The following is an 18,782-nucleotide window of genomic DNA, read 5'->3' as shown; positions in this document are numbered from 1 at the left end:
ATTAATATGCCTGTATACCATCAAAACTGTTGATTCTTCTAGGGAATGCAATAATTTAAAAGTAAAGAGTAAAGATTGGAGACAAAGCAAAATGCTTATGGATTGGATATGAGTGGGCTGTCTGGCTAAAAATGTGCAGCTTGTGATGTTTCTAGCAGATAGAAGTGCCATAGATTATTACCTGGATAAGTTATCTTTTTCTTCATGGTGTGGTGTTTTTTTTTTTCTTTACTGTAATATTATTCATCGGTGTCAGTATTTCTTACCCATCTATTGGTATCAGTGGAAAAGAATAATTCTCTGTTATACAGTAGAGTACTAACTTTTCTCCTTTCTTCCATCTCTGGAGACTGTTTAGTATCTAAATATCTTTGGGTACTTTCTTTATCAACTCTACTGGACTTGGTAGATATACAAGATGGCATATATTTTCATTTGTGTCATCTACTTATCTTGCCCCGCTCAATCAATGACTAAGTGTTATTCAGTCTAGCATAGCTTGTGTGTGTTAATATGTGCAGAATATAAAAGCAGGAGACTCATATCCCCAGTGGAGGGATATATTTTGGGGATTTGGGGAGATTGGTTGGGTAACTTCCCTTTTTTTTGCCACGCATTACACTCAGTCCCTCCCAATCCCTTCAGCAAAGCAACAGGCAGCACAGGAAGTTGGGGTCAGTGCATACTGGTTTGTTTTTGCTGCTCATTTCTTCTTACTTACTCATTTCCTTTGCTCCAGAGTGAGTATTCTACAGGCCACAGTCCCTTTTGGGGTGTCCCTGCTCTGGTGTGACTTATCCATGGGCTGCAGTCCTCTCAGAAGTACCTCCTTCGGCATGGAGCACCTCCTTCCAAGAGTGCATCTCCAGCCATGTCCTCAACAATGTCCCCTTCCATGTGTCTCCTCTGTTTCGTTTCTCCAAATGCGTCTCTTCGTGTTTCTCCTCACATGTCCCCTTATGTGTGTCCTCCTGTGTCTCCTCTCATGTGTCCTTTTTGTGCCTCCTCACATCTACATCTTTCCTTTTGTGTCTCCTTTAGTGCATCCTCACATGCCATCTCCTGCCTCTAGTAGCTACTGCTCTTTCTTAAATATGTTTGAGCAGAGGTGCCATGTGCTCCTCTGACTGGTTGAAGTTTTGGCACAAGGTAGGTTGTTCACATCCGTTTCAGAGCTGGCTGGAACTAGCTGTGATTGGCACAGGGCAGTTCATGGCTTCTTCCCACACAGAGCACCCCTGCAGTCCCCTGCTACCCAAACCCTACCAATTATGCCCAATACACCATTTTTTAATGCTTCTATGCTAAGTTTTTGATCGTTGATTTGGTCCCTTGGTTTGATTATAAAGAAAAAGCATTGTTGTTGATGTTAATTCTCATGATCTGAACTTTAGAACTTTTGAGAAGAGAACAGAAATTTTGACAGTTGCATTAGGAACAATACTGAGGTGACTTCCCAACAGTGGAAGAAAGTATGATTGTTTTAGACTTGCTTGGTGATTACCCTCTTACAGCTCTCAGAGATTTGCTGGCATCGTACTTTCTCTAGATATTTCTAGCTATTATTTAATCTGGTATTGAGGTGCTGTAAAGAGAATTGTTGTTGGCACTTTTCTGACTATTGTTATGTGTGAATTACTTTGAATGGATTGTTTATCAGCTGTTAGTCCTTCTATCCTTCATGAAGACCAGATGGGCCACTCGCATTTAACTTAATTGCATTTCAAAGAGCCTTCCAAAAATGAATGTCCAGAGAGCTAAATAAAAGTGTAGGCAATCCATGACTTCTGTCAAGAAGAAAGTGAAGGTAGACTGATGATCTCTGTATCAGTCATTGCTGCTGTAGCTAAGAAAAGCTTTTTAATCGCTGTTGAAATATAGGACTCCAAGGGTGAACTGAATTGGTGCTGAACCCTAAATTTTGCATTTTTTCCTCAACTGATGCTTTCCTTGTTGAATATTGCATATGCGGTGTTAGCCATCCAGTTCCTCCAAGTAAATGTCTCCTTGTGGGCATTTCTGTGTTGTTTTCCATCTTGCTTTTCAGACTAGTTTTTTTTACAATGAAAATATAAGGCCAAGAATTGACATAATCATGGCATTGCAGCCTTGAAGCAGCTGAAAATGTTTGTGACCTACCATGGCCTTTAAGGATGATAAGATGAGGCCGCTAAGAAAGTCCTCTTGGTCTTCTTTGCCAGTGAAGCACAGATAATTATGTCCACTTGGTGTCTCTCTGGAGAATACAGCAGTAAATTTAATAGTGTTTGGCAGCAACATGTAATAGTTTAAGTCCAGAAATTAGGATTACTTTTTGTGAAACTGAAGTCTGGAGATTGACTACTACATTGACTCTCAAGAGCCTTACCCTTTCAAAAAATGCCATTCTTTTTTTGGACTGTAGTGACTATTTTTCATCTGAAATATGAGTCTTTCCTTATGTTGGCATATTGCTTTAATACCACTTATTTTTAATGCCTTATCTCTCTTTAGTTCTGATCATAACATTGTCCTAAATCTGTGTTGTAGAATGGAAAATATGACTTCAGTGAGCATTAGGAAATGTTACCCTTTTAGATAATCTTGTCTCTGAATTGGGGGGCAAGAGGGAGGGAGTGTTAGTTGTCATGAATAAGTAGTTCACGGAAGATGTGCAAGAGAGGAAGGAGGTTTATAGAAATAGCAGCATGCTATACAAGCAATAGGTGTTCTCTTTTTCTGTGTCTATCTCGATTGCTTCATCAGAGTGCAGAAGATGGAAAATCCTTTAAAGAAAAGTAATGGCAAATCTTTTTGTGAAGAATTGCCATGAAGAAATATTTGGAAAAACTGTGATGTTTGATAGAAAGTATAACAGATAAGTATGTTCTCAGTAGCAAATACTTAATTCCAGTGCTGCTTTTAACATTTTTGAGTGTATGAAGGCAGAATATTTTGTTCACTCTCAAGCTTTCCTGTTTGAGTGTTACAGCCAGCATCTAGCAATGATAATTCTTGATGTGTGGAAAAAAACCCTTAATTTTACTAATGTTTTCAAGTGTTGCAAACATGGTAGTTTCCCCTGAGAGTTTAAGCCCCAGCATTAGCCGATAATCTGTAACATTAAGAAAGGAACACTTTCAACTTGGAGACATGGAAGAAATTTGCAAGATGCTTTCCAAGTGTTGCAGTTTCCTCAAAAGTATTAACTACCCATAGGATGCAGATAAAGCTGGCATATGAGCAGGGTGTAAATACTTAGATAAATGAATAATAGCAGGATTCTGAACTTTTGTATACTGACCATATCTATATAGGTAGTCACTTAAATCTGCCTAAAATAGATGTTGATTCACTAAGGTATCAGTACTTGAAATTTGTGTTCTTAACAAATGTTCTAACTTTTTATGTATTTTCAGAGATCCAACTTACTTTGATGAAAACTGGTTAAACAGAATCAAAACAGAAGTAGGAGATAATTGGAGGCTAAAGGTATTTGGTTTGTTTTGCTTGCCTGCAAATCTGTTTATCAGTTCTTAGTACAATATTGTTTGTGCTTAAATAGTGATGTATTTTTAAATTACCACTTTGCTTTATAATAGAGTATATTGAATGTAAGATGATTTTAGTTGTTTGTTACATTATTATTATTATCCTGTACTTTAATGAAGAAAAAACAAACAAAAGTTGAGTTTGTAAATAAGTTTCAATAACTTAAGATGAAAAATAAATCTTAAAATAAATTGTATGTTTAAATTAACAGTTGAGCAACTGAGAAGTGTGAATAAAGGGATTTACTCTTTTTATTGCAAAGTGTGAAAATAATTACTCTTTCAAAAAAAGTTTGTGAGAAATGACTGCATAAAAATAGCAAAGTAATAAGTAATTGTCCTGGTTTCGGCTGGGATAGAGTTAATTTTCTTCTTAGTAGCTGGTACAGTGTGTTTTGGATTTAGTGTGAGAATAATGTTGATAACACACTGATGCTTTAGTTGTTGCTAAGTAGTGCTTATCTTAAGCCAAGGACTTTTCAGTTTCCCATCCTCTGCCAGCAAGCAGGTGTGCAAGAAGCAGGGAGGGAGCATAGCCAGGACAGCTGACCTGAACTAGCCAAAGGGATATTCCATACCATAGAATGTGATACTCAGTATATAAACAGGGGGGAGTTGGCCGGGAGGGGCGGATCGCGGCTCTGGCATCAGTCAGCAGGTGGTGAGCAATTGCATTGTGCATCACTTGTCTTTTCTTGGGTTTTATTTCTCTCTCTTTTTGTTATATTCCTTTTCATTACAATTATTGTTATTATTATTTTATTATTGTTATTATTATATTTTATTTTACTTTAGTTATTAAACTGTTCTTATCTCAACCCATGAGTTTTACTTTTTTTTCCTGATCCTCCTTCCCATCCCACTGGGAGGGGGGAGGGTGAGCGGCTGCTGGTGCTTTGTTGCTGGCTGGGGTTAAATCATGACAGTAATTTATTTGCATAAAAAAGCAAAATGATGTTTCTTTTTACTTTGACAGCTCTGCAAAATTATTGAGCTGTAGAGGAGAAAGTGGTGCTCTTCTGTTTTGTGTGTAATCAGCATGTATGTTAACAACACTGTATTTGCTAGATCATTTCTGCCACCTGGTATGCTAGTAATTTTTCTTGATTCTTTCTTATGCAAACCTTCAAGGCAGTAGAAGTTTAATTCAGTGTAATTCGGTGGTGTAATTCAGGAGCATTTGGGCTTAAAACCTGAAAGAATACAGTTAGCCATTTATATGTCAGTGTAGCTTTAGGTAAAAAGTAAATTCAAATGTACACTGACCACATTTGATGGGAAAATCAGGATATATGTGACTTCCTAAAATGCCATTTCCAACCTAGTTTCCTGGGGAAACAATACTGGCATGGTTTGTCTGTCAGTTCATGTGTCCCATAAATTCACCTTGTTCTGGTGTGCAAAAGCCTTTCTGAACCTGTTTCAGCCATGTTTGGCAAAGGGCTTAGAATTCTGAGATGTTTTAGTTCTTACAGGCTTATGAACATCAGTGGCTTAATAGAGAAGATGCACAAATAAGTGCCTTATGATGAAAAGGTAGGGAGGACTGCTGTTGTACATGTTTTGGTTTGGCCAACAGACCTGTCAGTATTGTGTGCACTGCCTGGCCAGTCACATGTAACTCTGGACTTAACGTATAGCATGTACTGTCTCTTGACTAATGGGGTTTCCAGCAGAAGTGAGGGAAACTGATGAGGCAGTATGGGTGGGCTGAGGGACAAGGGACATTCCTCCCCAAACCAGCTCTGTTGGTTCTGCTGCTCATAGAGCAGTTTATTTCAAGTAACTGATAGCTTGTTGAGGCATATTCTTGTTGCTAGATGGAGTCACTCTCTATCCAACACCATATGGTGTAATAGTCAACCATTTGTATGAGTTGTCAGTATTACAAACCAAATAAAGGATCCAGCAATCCAGCCTAGAATGGAAAATGGGTGACAAGACAGAATGTGCAGGGGTGGTTGTCCCACTTCTCTGATACCTTCCCTTTGACCAGTAATCTTGGCACCATTGACACAACTATTTAGAAAAATACCCAATTGTAAACTTTGATTGAATGTTCTTGTGTATGGAGAATTACAGAAGAATACATGGATACATGGCTCACTCCTCCCCCGCCCCTGCCCCTCCTGCATCGTAAGTTATCTTTCTATTCAGTTAGTTAGTTACTTGTTTTACTTGCTGATAACTGCAAGGACACTGTCTTATTAAAAGTATTGTTCAGTTACTATACTGTATTGGGTTTACATGGCAAGGTTTTGGTAGCGGGGGGGGCTGTAGGGGTGGCTTCTGTGAGAAGACACCAGAAGCTGTCCCCGTGTCAGACAGAGCCAGTTCCGGATGGCTCCAAGATGGACCTGCCGCTGGCCAAAGCTGAGCCAATCAGCAATAATGGTAGCACCTCTGTGATAACATATTTAAGAAAGGGTAAAAAATGCTGTGCAGCAGCAGCTGAGGGAGAGGAATGAGAATATGTGAGAGAAACAACCCTGCAGATACCAAGGTCAGTGAAGAGGGAGGGGGAGGAAGTGCTCCAGGTGCCAGAGCAGAGATTTCCCCTGCAGCCCATGGAGGACCATGCCAGAGCAGATATCCACCCTGCAGCCCATGGAGGACCCCACACCAGAGCAGGTAGATGTGCCCTGAAGGAAAATGCAGCCTGTGGAGAGCCCATGCAGGAGCAGGCTCCTGGCAGGACCTGTGGCTCATGGAGAGGAGCCCACGCAGGAACAGGTTTTCTGGCAGGACCTGTGGCCCCGTAGGGGACCCATGCTGGAGCAGTCTGTTCCTGAAGGACTGCACCCTGTGGAACGGACCCATGCTGGAGCAGTTCTTGAAGAACTGCATCCTGTGGGAAGGACCCACGTTGGAGAAGTTCGTGGAGGACTGTCTCCCATGGGAGGGACCCCACGCTGGAGCAGGGGAAGAGTGTGAGGAGGAAGTAGCAGCAGAGATGAAATGTTATGACCTGACTGCAACCCCCATTCCCCATCCCCCTGTGCTGCTTGGGCAGAGGAGGAGGTAGAGAAGTCAGGAGTGAAGTTTGAGCATGGGAAGAAGGGAGGAGTGGGGGGAAGGTGTGTTTAGATTTGTTCTTATTTCTTTCTCATTATCCTACTCTGTTACAATTAACTGGCAATAAATTAAATTAATTTCCCTGAGTCGAGTCTGTTTTGCCTGTGACGGTAATTGGTGAGTGATCTCCCTGTCCTTATCTTGACCCATGAGCTTTTCCATTGTATTTTCTCCCCCTGTCCTATTGAGGAGAGGGAGTGATAGAGCAGCTTGGTGAGTACCTGGCAGCCAGCTAGTTTCAAATAAATCTGTACAGTCACAGGTCATTATAATCTTGGTTTCAGAGCAGACTTTGGCTTCAGAGATTTGAGTAATGGATAGGATCGGATAGAATAAGGGAATTGTTAAAACTCTAGGGACTGGCAGAGTAGAAAGCATCCAGCCAGTTAGTATACTGTATATTAAAACCGATGCATTCTATTTAAATATTGTGTTCTAATACAGATACAGTTTGCTTCCTGGAAGATAGAATTTCAGGGGCAAAACTTATGTAATCACTAAGCTTAGCAGTTCTTTTTTTTTCCCCATTTGGGAATGAAAACCCTACTTTTCATTACTGGCTTAAATATAATTTTATGTTGTGGCTAACAAAAAGAAATCTATGAACATGGAGAGAACCCTTTCCTGATTAAGAACTAAATACTTCCTATAATAACTTTTTAACTGTTTGCAAACCAATATTTCCTACTGACACATTTTGAAAACAAAACAAAACAGCCTTCACTGAAACTAGGAAATAGCTCCAAAAAGTAACTTAATTGTCTTGCTAAAATTACACAAGAATGAAATTCCTTAAACAAAAATAGTTCAGTGGTCAAGGGATGCTGATATGTTAGAACAGAAATTTTAAGCAATTAATGACTTGTGATTGACATTTGTGCCTATCTCTGCTTAATTTTATCATGCTATGTTAGAGAGCAGCAGAAGTGGGTGCTCTGCAAGGGCAGGTGAGCTTGGAACCAAGGGTGACAGCAGGGCGGGCAGGAGCAGTGGCCTCACCGACAGGGCACAGTCCCACAGCAAGGAGAGCAGGGCAGGTCTGGTGACAGCAGCCAGGTTCAGCCAATAGTTCAGTGATGGCCAGGCAAGTCCATAGTGACAAGGCAGGTCTGAGGTCAAGCCAGGAAGTCAAGTCAGAGGGTCAAGTCCGGATTAGTGAGGGACATGACTGGCCACAGTATATCTACAGCATAGCTCAGGCCCAAGGGCGAGGCATCTGCTGTACCTGAGCAAAGTGGGGAGGCCTCTGATGAGTCTTCTCCCAGCTCTTTCTCACTCGACTCTTTCCCAGCGGTCTGATCCCAGGTTGCATAGTTGCACCATATCGGAGCTGGCCTTGAACACAGGCAGCCAAACCCCTAGGAAGGGAAGGGAAGGGAGGAGAGGTTGCAGAGACTGTGTGCTGCTCCGGCGTGGGTCCTCCATGGGCTGCAGTAAATATCTGCTCTGGCACCATGGAGCACCTCCTCCTCCATTTCTGACATTCAGGTTCCCTCTGTTGCTTATCACTCTTTTTGTTCCCTCCTTCTCTCTCTACCTGGAGTTTTCTGCCCTTTCTTAAATATGTTTTCACAAAGGTGCCACCATCTTTGTTGAGTGACTCAGCTTTGGCCTGCAGTGGGTCTGTTGTGGAGCCAGCTGTGTCCAGCACAGGGCAGGCCCTGATGTCCTTTCACAGAGGCCACCCCTGCAGCTTCCCCTGCTACCAAAACCTTGCCACATACACCCAATACAGACACCCTGTCTGGGCCCCTCTCAGGGCTGTCCCAGGAGAATGTCAGCCCCGTGCTCCAAGCATGGTATCCATCAAGATAAGTCAATGCTGGAGCACCTTTCAGACTGGGGGGTGGGGGGTGGGGGTGCTGCCTAGGGTATAGGACACATGGGATGCAGAGGAAGACCATTTTGGGATTGCACAGGACTTATTATGGGATGTTTAGGGGAGGAACCAAAGGCAGGAAAAGGGAGGGTTTTAAGTGATTTGGGGAGGAACAAGTGTGGGGAAAAAAGAGGGCTAAGGGGATAAAAAGGGCTGGTCGCATGTAAACGAGTGACTGGTCAGTACACTTGTCTGGCCATGCCCTGTACCTGATCAGCACAGTCTGTCTTATCTTCTTATTAAATTCCTTTCTAACTCTCCCTGAGTGAGGGGCTCTCTAGTCTGTGCGCATGTGTGTGTGTAAGGGTGTCTGAGTGCCAGCAACTGGAGTCACTCCACAGGTTGGAGGGCTTGTGTGCCTTGGTACCAGCGACTGGAGAAAGCTGAGTGAAAAAAATCAAGTGCCAGCCACTGGAGTGGGACATGGGGCCAGAGCACCTGTGTGTCTGTAGTGCCAGCAACTGGACCGAATGCTTCCGGGGTGTGAGTGAGTGTATGATCACTAGCGAATATCAAGGCAGACTAGCCAGTGACTAGATGAAGTGACCTGGGAGTCAGGGAGGGGGTGTGTCTTTGAGGGTGAGCCCATGGTAGGAGCTGACTATCAGAGGGACCAGGGGAGCCCCAGCCAGCTGCCGGAGAGACCGTAGGGTCTGGGGGTCTCTAAGGGTAAAACCCACTTGTGTATGTGTGTGTCTGTATGGGTGAGACTATGGGGGGTTGGCTACTAGGGAACCAAGAGAGTTCCAGACAGCTCTGTGCACGTGTGTGCGCATGTGTGTGTGAGTGAGATGATCTCTACCAGTAACTTGAGTGGGGCTGCAGCCTCAGGGGCTCATATGTCCACGTGCCAGCAACTGGGGAGACTGGGATCCAGGGGCAGCTACTGGGCAGACTGAATATCTGAGCCCTGCTGCTGGAGGGATCCACATTATACATATGTACATACATTCCCACTAATGGACCTCCATCCTGCTCAGCCAGAGAGGGGAACAGCATGAGGCCATTGGTGCTCTTTGTATTTGTGTGAGTGCTGAGTGTGTCTGTGTATATACGTATATATGTGGTGTATATGTGTGCTTTGTGTGCGCATGCCTACTGGGAATACATCTTCAGCCTTGCTGCTGATTGGATCTGGGGGCATGGAGCTGGGGCAGCCTTGCATCTCTTGGGCTGTTGAATCTGGCCTGATATTCACCTAACATCAAGAAGATAATTAGTAACTAACATAGTTATTTCTGTTTCTGTGTCTTTAACTTCTGAGGCACTCTGTGTCCCAACATAAGTATAATCTGGAAATGTGTTCAGAGCTACCTCCTTTAAAAATATATCTTGGTTTCCAATTAAACTCAAGTGCCTGTACCCGTCAATGCCAAGCAAAGATACAGGCATGTTCTTAGGACTTCTTTTCATGGAAGACAGTTGTGTGTGTGATCAGGGTGGGGTGGGCCCCAAAGCTAATAGGTTGGTGTCTTTCTTGGCCCCCTATATTTTAAGTGGAGAGACAAAGATTCCTGCAGAATGCAGTTCAGAGCAGAAACCCTAATGTAGGCCATTGGAATTGTGGAGACAGATGACTTGGGACCGGTCAGGAGCCAGTTGGGAGCTTATGGGTCAGGGCAGAACAACATGGGTGATGTTGTGATGGGTGTCTGCTACAGACTGCCTAATCAGGAAGAAGAAATAGATGAGGCCTTCTTCAGACAACTGGAAGAAGCCTCATGTTCACAAGCCCTGGTCCTCATGGGGGACTTTAACCACCCTGATATCTGCTGGAAGGGCAACTCAGCAGGGCACAAGAAATCTAGGAGATTTCTAGAGTGCACTGATGACAACTTCCTGACACAGGTGATTGAGGAGCTAACAAGGAAAAGTGCTCTGCTGGACTTCATACTTACAAGCAATGTAGAACTGGTTAGGGTTGTAAAAGTTGGAGGTAGACTTCACTGCAGTGACCATGAGATGTTGGAGTGAACTCCTAAGAGGATCCTAAGAGGAGGGAGCAGAGTAAAAAGCAGGACCACAAACCTGGACTTCAGGACAGCAGACTTTGGCTTCTTCAGGTATTTACTTGGAAGAATACCATGGTATCTGGGTTGTACCCATGAGTGCTGAGGGAGCTGGTTGATATCATTGTGAGGACGCTCAATTGTCTTTGAAAGGTTGTGGTGACTGGGAGAGGTTCCTGAGGACTGGAAGAGAGCAAATATCACCCCTATCTTCAAGAAGGGCAAGAAAGAGGACCCAGGGAACTACAGGCCAGTCAGCCTCACATTGATCCCTGGGAAGGTGATGGAGCAGCTAATCCTGGAAACCATTTCCAGGCACATGAAGGACAAGACGATGATCGGGAGTAGTCAGCATGGATTTATGAAGGAGAAATCATGCCTGACCAGCCTGATAGCCTTCTACAGTGAGGTGACTAGCTTGGTGAACGAGGGGAGAACAGTAAGTGTTGTTTTCCTTGACTTTAGTAAAGCCTTTGACATTGTCTCCCTTAACATCCTCATAGAGAAGTTGACAAAGTACAGGTTAGATAAATGGACAGTGAGGTGGACTGAGAATTGACTGAATGACCAGGCCCAGAGGGTTGTGATCAGTGGCACAAAGTGCAGTTGGAGGCAAGTCACTAGACGTGTACCCCGGGGGTCGATACTGGGGCCAATAGTGTTTAACCTCCTCATTAATGATCTGAATGATGGGGCAGAGTGTACCCTCAGCAAGTTTGCTGGTGACACAAAACTGTGAGGAGTGGCTGATACTCCAGAGGGTCGTGCTGTCATCCAGAGGGACCTGGACAGGCTGGAGAAATGGGCTGACAGGAACCTCATGAAGTTCAACAAGGGGAAGGGCAAAGTCCTGCCCCTGGGGAGGAACAACCCCAGGCACCAGTACACGCTGGGGGCCACTCAGCTGGAAAGCAGCTTGGCAGAAAAGGACCTGGGGGTCCTGGTGGATACCAGGTTGAACATGAGCCAGCAATGTGCCCTTGCAGCAAAGGCGGCCAACAGCATCCTGGGCTGCATTAGGAGGAGTGTTGCCAGCAGGTCAAGGGAGGCGAATCTTCCTCTCAGAAGTGGTGAGGCTGCATCTGGATTATTGTGTCTAGTTTGGGGCTCCCCAATACAAGAAGGATATGGAGCTACTGGAGTGAGTCCAGCACAGGGCCACAAAGATGATGAAGGGACTAGAGCAATCTCTCCTATGAGGAAAGGCTGAGAGAGCTGCGACTGTTCAGCCTGGAGAAGAGAAGGCTTGGGGGGGGAACACGATTTATAAATGTATATAAATACCTGATGGGAGGGAGCGAAGAAGAGGGAGCCAGACTCTTCTCGTGATGCCCACTGACAGGACAGGAGGCAATGTGCACAAATTAAAACAGGGATAGAGAGGGAGAGAAAGGAAGTGAAAATTCTCCCCAGCGACCAGCCAGGAAGAGAAGTGGCAGAGGTCCACATGTGAACATCCTTTAGAGTGCAGCAGGGGGGTCACAGTTGCATTGTGGAGGAGGGGAGATGGGACAACAACCCCCAACCATTTCCCCCTAGTACAATTATATATTTCATTGATGCCCATTCAAGTTTCCCATTGGTGGTCTTTGTTTGACACTATTGGCATTGATTGGAATTATATTGGCATTGATTGGAATATGCTTAATTAGTTGCAGATTTTACACACTAATTGGGTACTAAGCCTTGTACACATCTGTTACTGGGTAATATTTATCAGATATTAAAATGACTGTTATTTGTTTATTATCTATCATGTTTGTTCTAATATGGAGTCACCAGTCTAGAAGCTACCAGGTGGATGTGGGGGAGGGAATGGCAAACTAAACAGAGCAGGAAACTAAAACTGCAAAGCAGTGCAGTGAGAAGATAGAGGAGAAACATGGCCCATTGCTTTCTGTGGTGCTTTCTGCAGCAGCCTGAGGCAAATTACAAACTGGAAGGTTTTTAATGAATCAAGTTTGAAATTGATATTCCAATCAGTACAGTATTCTTTGCAATGATATGAAAATCAATTTATATAATTCTTAAATTTGCTGTAGACTTTGATTATGACAGTGCATGATCACTGAGAGGTCGTGGGGCCTGGACCATTTGGCAGTCATCTAGGAAATTTTTGAAGTTCTTAGACCAAAAATGGTGTGATACCATGATCAGCAATAAAAACTGGGGTAGAGGAAGAAGGGGGTGGTTTTTTTTTTTTTGTTCAGCGACTGGCTGGGCATCGGTCTGCTTGTGGGAGGTGGTGAGTGATTGCCTTTGCACCACTTGGGGTTTTTTTTCCCTCTTTCCTTCACCTATTAAACTGTCTTTATCTTGACCCATGAGTTTTCTTGCTTTTGCTCTTCCTATACTCTCCACTGTCCCTTTGAGGCAGGGCAGGGGAGAGTGAGCGAGCAGCTGTGTGGGTGCTTAGCTGCTGCCCCGGGTCAACCCACAACAGTCACTTAACTTGTTTATTTAGAACAAGTCCAACCAACAGCCCATAGACTGAATCTACCTTGTGAAAGAAACACTTTCACCCTGTCTGCAATTTTTCTCTATGGGATGAGAAAAGATGGTTGAACAGAAAATCTTGTCTGAATGGCCAGATACTCTTCTTGCTAGCTTACAGTGGAGAGACCCAAACTCTGTTGTCATGGAGAAGATAGGAGAGCAGCAGTAGCTGTTCCTATGGGTGGGAGCTCCCTCCCACCAGCAACAGAGGCCTCCTGCAACCTTCACACTTCATTGGAAGCAGTGGCAGCAGCCCAGTTCTGTAGATCAGGAAGAAGCAGTCTTCCCAGCTCAACCATTGCTACTGTCCATCTTTCTGAAGTAAGCAAGGAGGCCAAGTTTAGCACCTCCAGACAGCCAGCATAGATGTATGTTAGTCTGAAACCCAGCTTCTGGAGCTGCTGAAGGTAAAGAGGCATTGAACTCTACATGGCTGTGCCTGGGTATTTACAGCATTTAGGATCCTGTTCTCTCCTATGCAAATCATTTGAATGTTCATGCAATAACCCCCTACTTTTGTAATACTGCCTCAAAGCATTACTCTCCTTCTCTGCTGCTAGAGAACAAAACTGAAAGGAACTACTCTTGTAGCAATGCACAGCAATGAAGCTGGAAGAGAAACAACTTGTTTCTGTTATTACTTACCTAGCAAGATATCCTTTAACTACTCTAAAAAGTTTCTCTAACCCATATGTAGCTTTCCAAATGTTGAAATAGTTGTACCAACATTTGCAGAGGAAAAAATGAGCTCCTAAAGAGCTTGCAGACTTCTGAGATGTGAGTGGCCCTTAATGACTTCAAGTTACAGTGATACCAGGCACTCTGGCAAGGCTAAACACAGACTGCATTATCTTAAACCATAGTGATTTTCAGTCCTGTCCCTTCTCTTTCTTTCTAATAGTGTATGGCTGTTGTAATGCCATTATGCAAATGCATTTTAAAATCTATTCTTCATTTTGACAATTTTAATGTTTTTTCCCCATACAATAATGATATAACCCATTGTTACAAATATTTTTGTCTGTTAAAGCACATAAGAAGTTGCAATTGTATGAATTATTTGCAGGAAGAGAAACCCAACTTGAGGATGAAGAGTTTCTTTGTTTCTCCTTTTGAAACAAGACAAACTTGAGAGAGGTCAAGTGAATCTTGTCTATAAGCATAAAGGGTGCTGTTGTATGGAAATCCAAAGGGAAGGAGAACAAACATGAATCTTAGAATTTTTCAAACATTGAAAACCAGATGGGAACAGTCATTTATGTGCACATTCTAAGGCTTAGGCAGAATAAAAAATATGAGTTAACTTACTTGATTTCAGGAGTAACAATTTCCACTGCTAGACTGTCTGAAGGTTCATGGCTTCCCAGGGGCATCAGTGCTGTGTCAGGAAAAGAAAGAGATATAAAGTTTACCAGGAAGAACAGTAACTTTCTTTTAAAGGACTGGGAATAAACTTTGTTCTACAAGTTGATAGATTTAGAGTAATGCTCTTGAGTAATTGGGAAATAATACAAATGTCAGGCCTCTAGCAAGAAGGAAAGACAAGCACAACACAATTTGGAGAACAATCACTGTTCCTATTTTCACCCATTCTGAAGAAGTGATTTTATGGTGGATGGTTTACTGATTGGTTTATATAAGAATTAAAAAGCTGTGCAACATAACACATGGAAATAAATTGCAGCATATGAACAATCATGTAGGCATCAGGAAATTGTTACATAATATTCTTTGGAGATGAGAGAGATGTTGAGCATGACTATTCAGAAATCAAATTCCTAGGGTAGGGAGAAACATTTTCTAAAACCACCATATTTAGAAAGAGACTAAACATGAAAAATTTCAGTCAAACTGAAAGTTTCATGAGTTCATAAGCATTTGAAAACAAAGTAATACCAAAAGTGGTTTTTGAGTTTAGCTGAATTTTAGGTTTATTATCTGCTAAATAAAGACATATTCAGTATTCTCCAGAAGACCTCTGTGCACTTTAGAAAAGACATACTTAATCTCCTTTTTTGACTCTTACCTGCAGTGGTGAGTTGACCCTTCTGTGCTTGTACGCATTGGAGTTCTTCAATAGTTTCTTTTAAAGAATCTCTTTCTGCTCTTAATCTCTGAATAATAGGAACAACAATAATATTAGTCTTGACACTACAAATCCATCCTTAACACTAAGCAGATTGCCACAAGGCATAGCATCAACACTTAAAAAAGAATTTATATGCAACTCAAGAGACGATTTTCGTGTCAAGGCATTTCAACTTATTTCAGAATAGAATAAAGACCAACTACTTCCTGGAAACAGCAATTCTTTAAGAATGTTTGTTGCTGCATGTTACACTTGTTGGGATAAAGATATCAGAATATAAGCTTACAAAATCACAGAATCACAGAATCACAGAATGGTTGAGGTTGGAAGGGACCTCTGGAGGTCATCTGGTCCAATGCCCCTGCTCAAGCAGGGCCACCTAGAGATGGTTGCCCAGGACCATGTCCAGACGGCTTTTTAACATCTCCAAGTATGGAGATTACACAGCCTCTCTGGGCAACCTGTTCCAGTGCTCAGTCACTCTCACAATAAAAAAGTGTTTCCTGATGTTCAGACATAACCTCCTTTGTTACCATCCTCTTTTGGGATGAATAGCCTGTTGCATTCTTGAACTTTTCTTTGGAGAGAAACTGAGTTTAGCTTTCAGCAGCTCTCATTTTGGCTATGCTGGAGTTCATAATTTGTCCTTGAATATCAGTATAGTGCTTCCTAATTTATTTTCTGCTGTGTGTTCTCATATCTTTTTGGGAAGTTAGATAACTTAAAGAGGCTGTCCAATGTCAAAAGTCTATTATATATATTAATATATCTTGTTTTAAAGAAAGTAAAAATTTGGGCATTCGGTTTCATTTCCCCTCCCTCCTCCCTCTGATATAGTTTTGCATTTCATGTCGCAACTTGTATGATGTTGTCAGTAGTACGCATCTTGTGAAGTGTAATCACCTGTGGTGTAAAACTTTGTCATAGGACAGTATGCTATTTAGGTCTGAGATAAGATGAATTGAACTGGGACATGATTACTGTCGTGGTTCAACCCCAGCCGGCAACTAAGCACCATGCAGCCGCTCGCTCACTCCCCCCACCCAGTGGGATGGGGGAGAGAATCGAAAAAAAAATACCTCGTGGGTTGAGATAAAGACAGTTTAATAGGACAGAAAGGAAGGAAAAATAATGATAATGATAATAATGATAATAATATGACAATAATAATACTAAAAGAATTAGACTATACAAAACAAGTGATGCACAATGCAATTGCTCACCACTCGTTGACCGATGCCCAGTTAGTTCCCGAGCAGCGATCCGCCCCTCCCAGCCAACTCCCCCCAGTTTATATACTGGGCATGATGTCATATGGCATGGAATAGCTCTTTGGCCAGTTTGGGTCAGCTGTCCTGGCTGTGTCCCCTCCCAGCTTCTTGTGCCCCTCCAGCCTTCTTGCTGGCTGGCCATGAGAAGCTGAAAAATCCTTGACTTAGGATAAACACTGCTTAGCAACAACTAAAACATCAGTGTGTTATCAACATTATTCTCACACTAAATCCAAAACACAGCACTTTACCAGCTACTAAGAAGAGAGTTAACTCCGTCCCAGCCGAAACCAGGACAATTACCCAGGAAAATTCAACTTTCTAACCATTCTCTCCATCCCTCTTCAGGAAGTCTTTACAGAAGTTATTTATTTAAACTTCCTGTCAAATGAGATAACACATTGCTTCCATTGTTTAAATTCTTTGCTAAATACTTTATGACACTAATAGGCTGAGAATCTGTAGAAGTTATTTTCAACCAGAAGATTTGTTTATTCTAAATATAATCTATGAGATCCATACGGTATCTTCATAATTTTTAATACGTGCTCTATTTGATACTTGTTCTAAATGAATTTTCAGCAGAAAGTGAGCTGAAACCCTTCAGTACTAGAGAAATCTGGCATAAATACAAGCCTCTTGCTTATATGGAATTTAACTTTGTCGTTGGTTGTGCAAGTGTTACAGTAGTTATCTTTGCATGGGATTGAAGATGCTGCCAAGAAATGTGGAATTTTGTCTTGATTATTGTAAGGAAGGCATTTAATTGTAAAGAAGTCATAGATTGGCAATGAAAAAATGTAGGAACCAGGAGAAATAATTAATGAGAACATGAAAAAATAAATTTCTGTAGCTTAGAGAGGAAGGAGTATGATTGAGCAGTGAAATATGAGCTTATTAGGGGTTTTGGCTTGGAGGTGTATGTTTCTAGAGAGTAAGAAGATTCACCAGGATATTTCAAGAAAAGCAGAGAGGAAAAGAAAATTTTATTTTTTAAATATAAAAACATCTGAAGATAAACAGGTACTCTAGAGAAGACTTCTTTTAGAAATTCATAGTGTCTGATCTAAAACCCATCCAAGACAATGTGGTGTGTAATTTTCAGGGGAGGTGGTGGTCTTTTCATAGACTTAATTGGGTTCCATTGTTTCATGTGGACTTGTGATAACATCTAGAAATTTGATCACAAGGGACCACTGCATAACTTACTTTATGCTAATTTAAACTGTTCAGACAGAAATTCTCATGGGAACTTAAACAGATGTATATTGCGTGATTCTTGATGGTGGGGTGTGGGAGGGTTTTTTTGTGTGATTGTCTACTCTTCGACCATATAGTATTTGTGTAACTTATCGTCTATTTAGGTGTTCCCTGCATTTTTAACATATTTCCTTCCTCTTCCTGTCATAGGCAAGCAACTTGAAGAAAATTTTAAAAGGAATACTGGATTATAACCATGAGGTAAGAGCAGTCTTAAGTAATCTACGTTCACTTTTCTTTTGTTATTCTCTTCAATGTACAATATAGTCTGCTGATTTATTAGGTCTGGACTTTTTCAGTGTTGGGCACTCAAGGAGTCTTGTAGCCTGTTCTCATGTGATAGCCCTCTCAAAATTGATTGCCCACATTACCATACAATCATGTATGTTGGAAGGTACCTGCAGAGGTCATGTAATCCAACCTTCTGCTCAAAGCAGGGCCAACAAGAGCTGGTTGCTCAGGGCCTTGTCCAGTTGAGGTTTGAATACCTCCAAGGATGGAGATCCCACAGCCTCTCTGGGCTGGAGTTCCAGCATTTAACCACCCTCATGGGGAAAAAGGTTTTTCCTTATATCAAATCAGAATTTCCTCTGTTGCAACTTGTGTCTGTTGCCTCTCGTCCTATCACTGTGCATCCTTGAGAAGAGGCTGGCTCCATCTTCTCTACACCCTCCCATTAGGTAGTTTTAGATAGCAATAAAAGTCTCACCTGAGCCTTCTCTTCTCAAGGCTGAACAAACCCAGATCTCTCAGCTTTTCCTTGTACATCACATGCTCCAGCCCCCCGATCATCTTGGTGGCCCCCACTGGACTCATTACAGTATGTCCATATCTGTCTTTTACTGAGGAGCCCAGAACTAGACACAGGACTCCAGGTGTGGTCTCACAAATGCTGAATAGAGGGGAAGAATCACTTCCCATGATGCTGTATATTTCTCTTGCTCACCCTCTACATCTCTCTCGCCTTCTCTCTTCCCCTCTCACCATCTCGCTCACTCACCTTCTCGCTTGCTCACCTCCTGTCTCTCGCCTTCTCTCTGACTTGCTCGCCTTCTCAATTGCTCTCATTCTGCCACTTGCACACTTGCTCATCCCCTCTCTCTCACCTTCTCTCTCCCACCTATCCACCTCCTCTCTCTCACTTCCACGTGCCCGCTCTCTCTCACCACATAA

At 42.5% G+C, this 18,782-nt stretch overlaps 1 protein-coding gene across 1 annotated transcript in view; it reads left to right on the top strand.

The window, feature by feature from the left end:
• LOC127029048 (protein Hook homolog 3-like) overlaps positions 1-18,782 on the top strand; it is a gene marked incomplete at its 3' end in the record, with an annotated part of 95,707 nt that overhangs the window by 17,251 nt on the left and 59,674 nt on the right. Inside the window, exons 3-4 of the mRNA XM_050914710.1 lie at positions 3,399-3,471; positions 17,760-17,810. Coding sequence (XP_050770667.1) covers positions 3,399-3,471; positions 17,760-17,810 — 124 coding nt within the window. The remainder of the gene's footprint in view (positions 1-3,398; positions 3,472-17,759; positions 17,811-18,782) is intronic.

This window comes from Gymnogyps californianus, unplaced genomic scaffold (genome assembly GCF_018139145.2).
Source record: "Gymnogyps californianus isolate 813 unplaced genomic scaffold, ASM1813914v2 HiC_scaffold_65, whole genome shotgun sequence".
NCBI classification, from domain to species: domain Eukaryota; kingdom Metazoa; phylum Chordata; class Aves; order Accipitriformes; family Cathartidae; genus Gymnogyps; species Gymnogyps californianus.
This window is presented reverse-complemented; position numbering and strand designations above follow the sequence as displayed.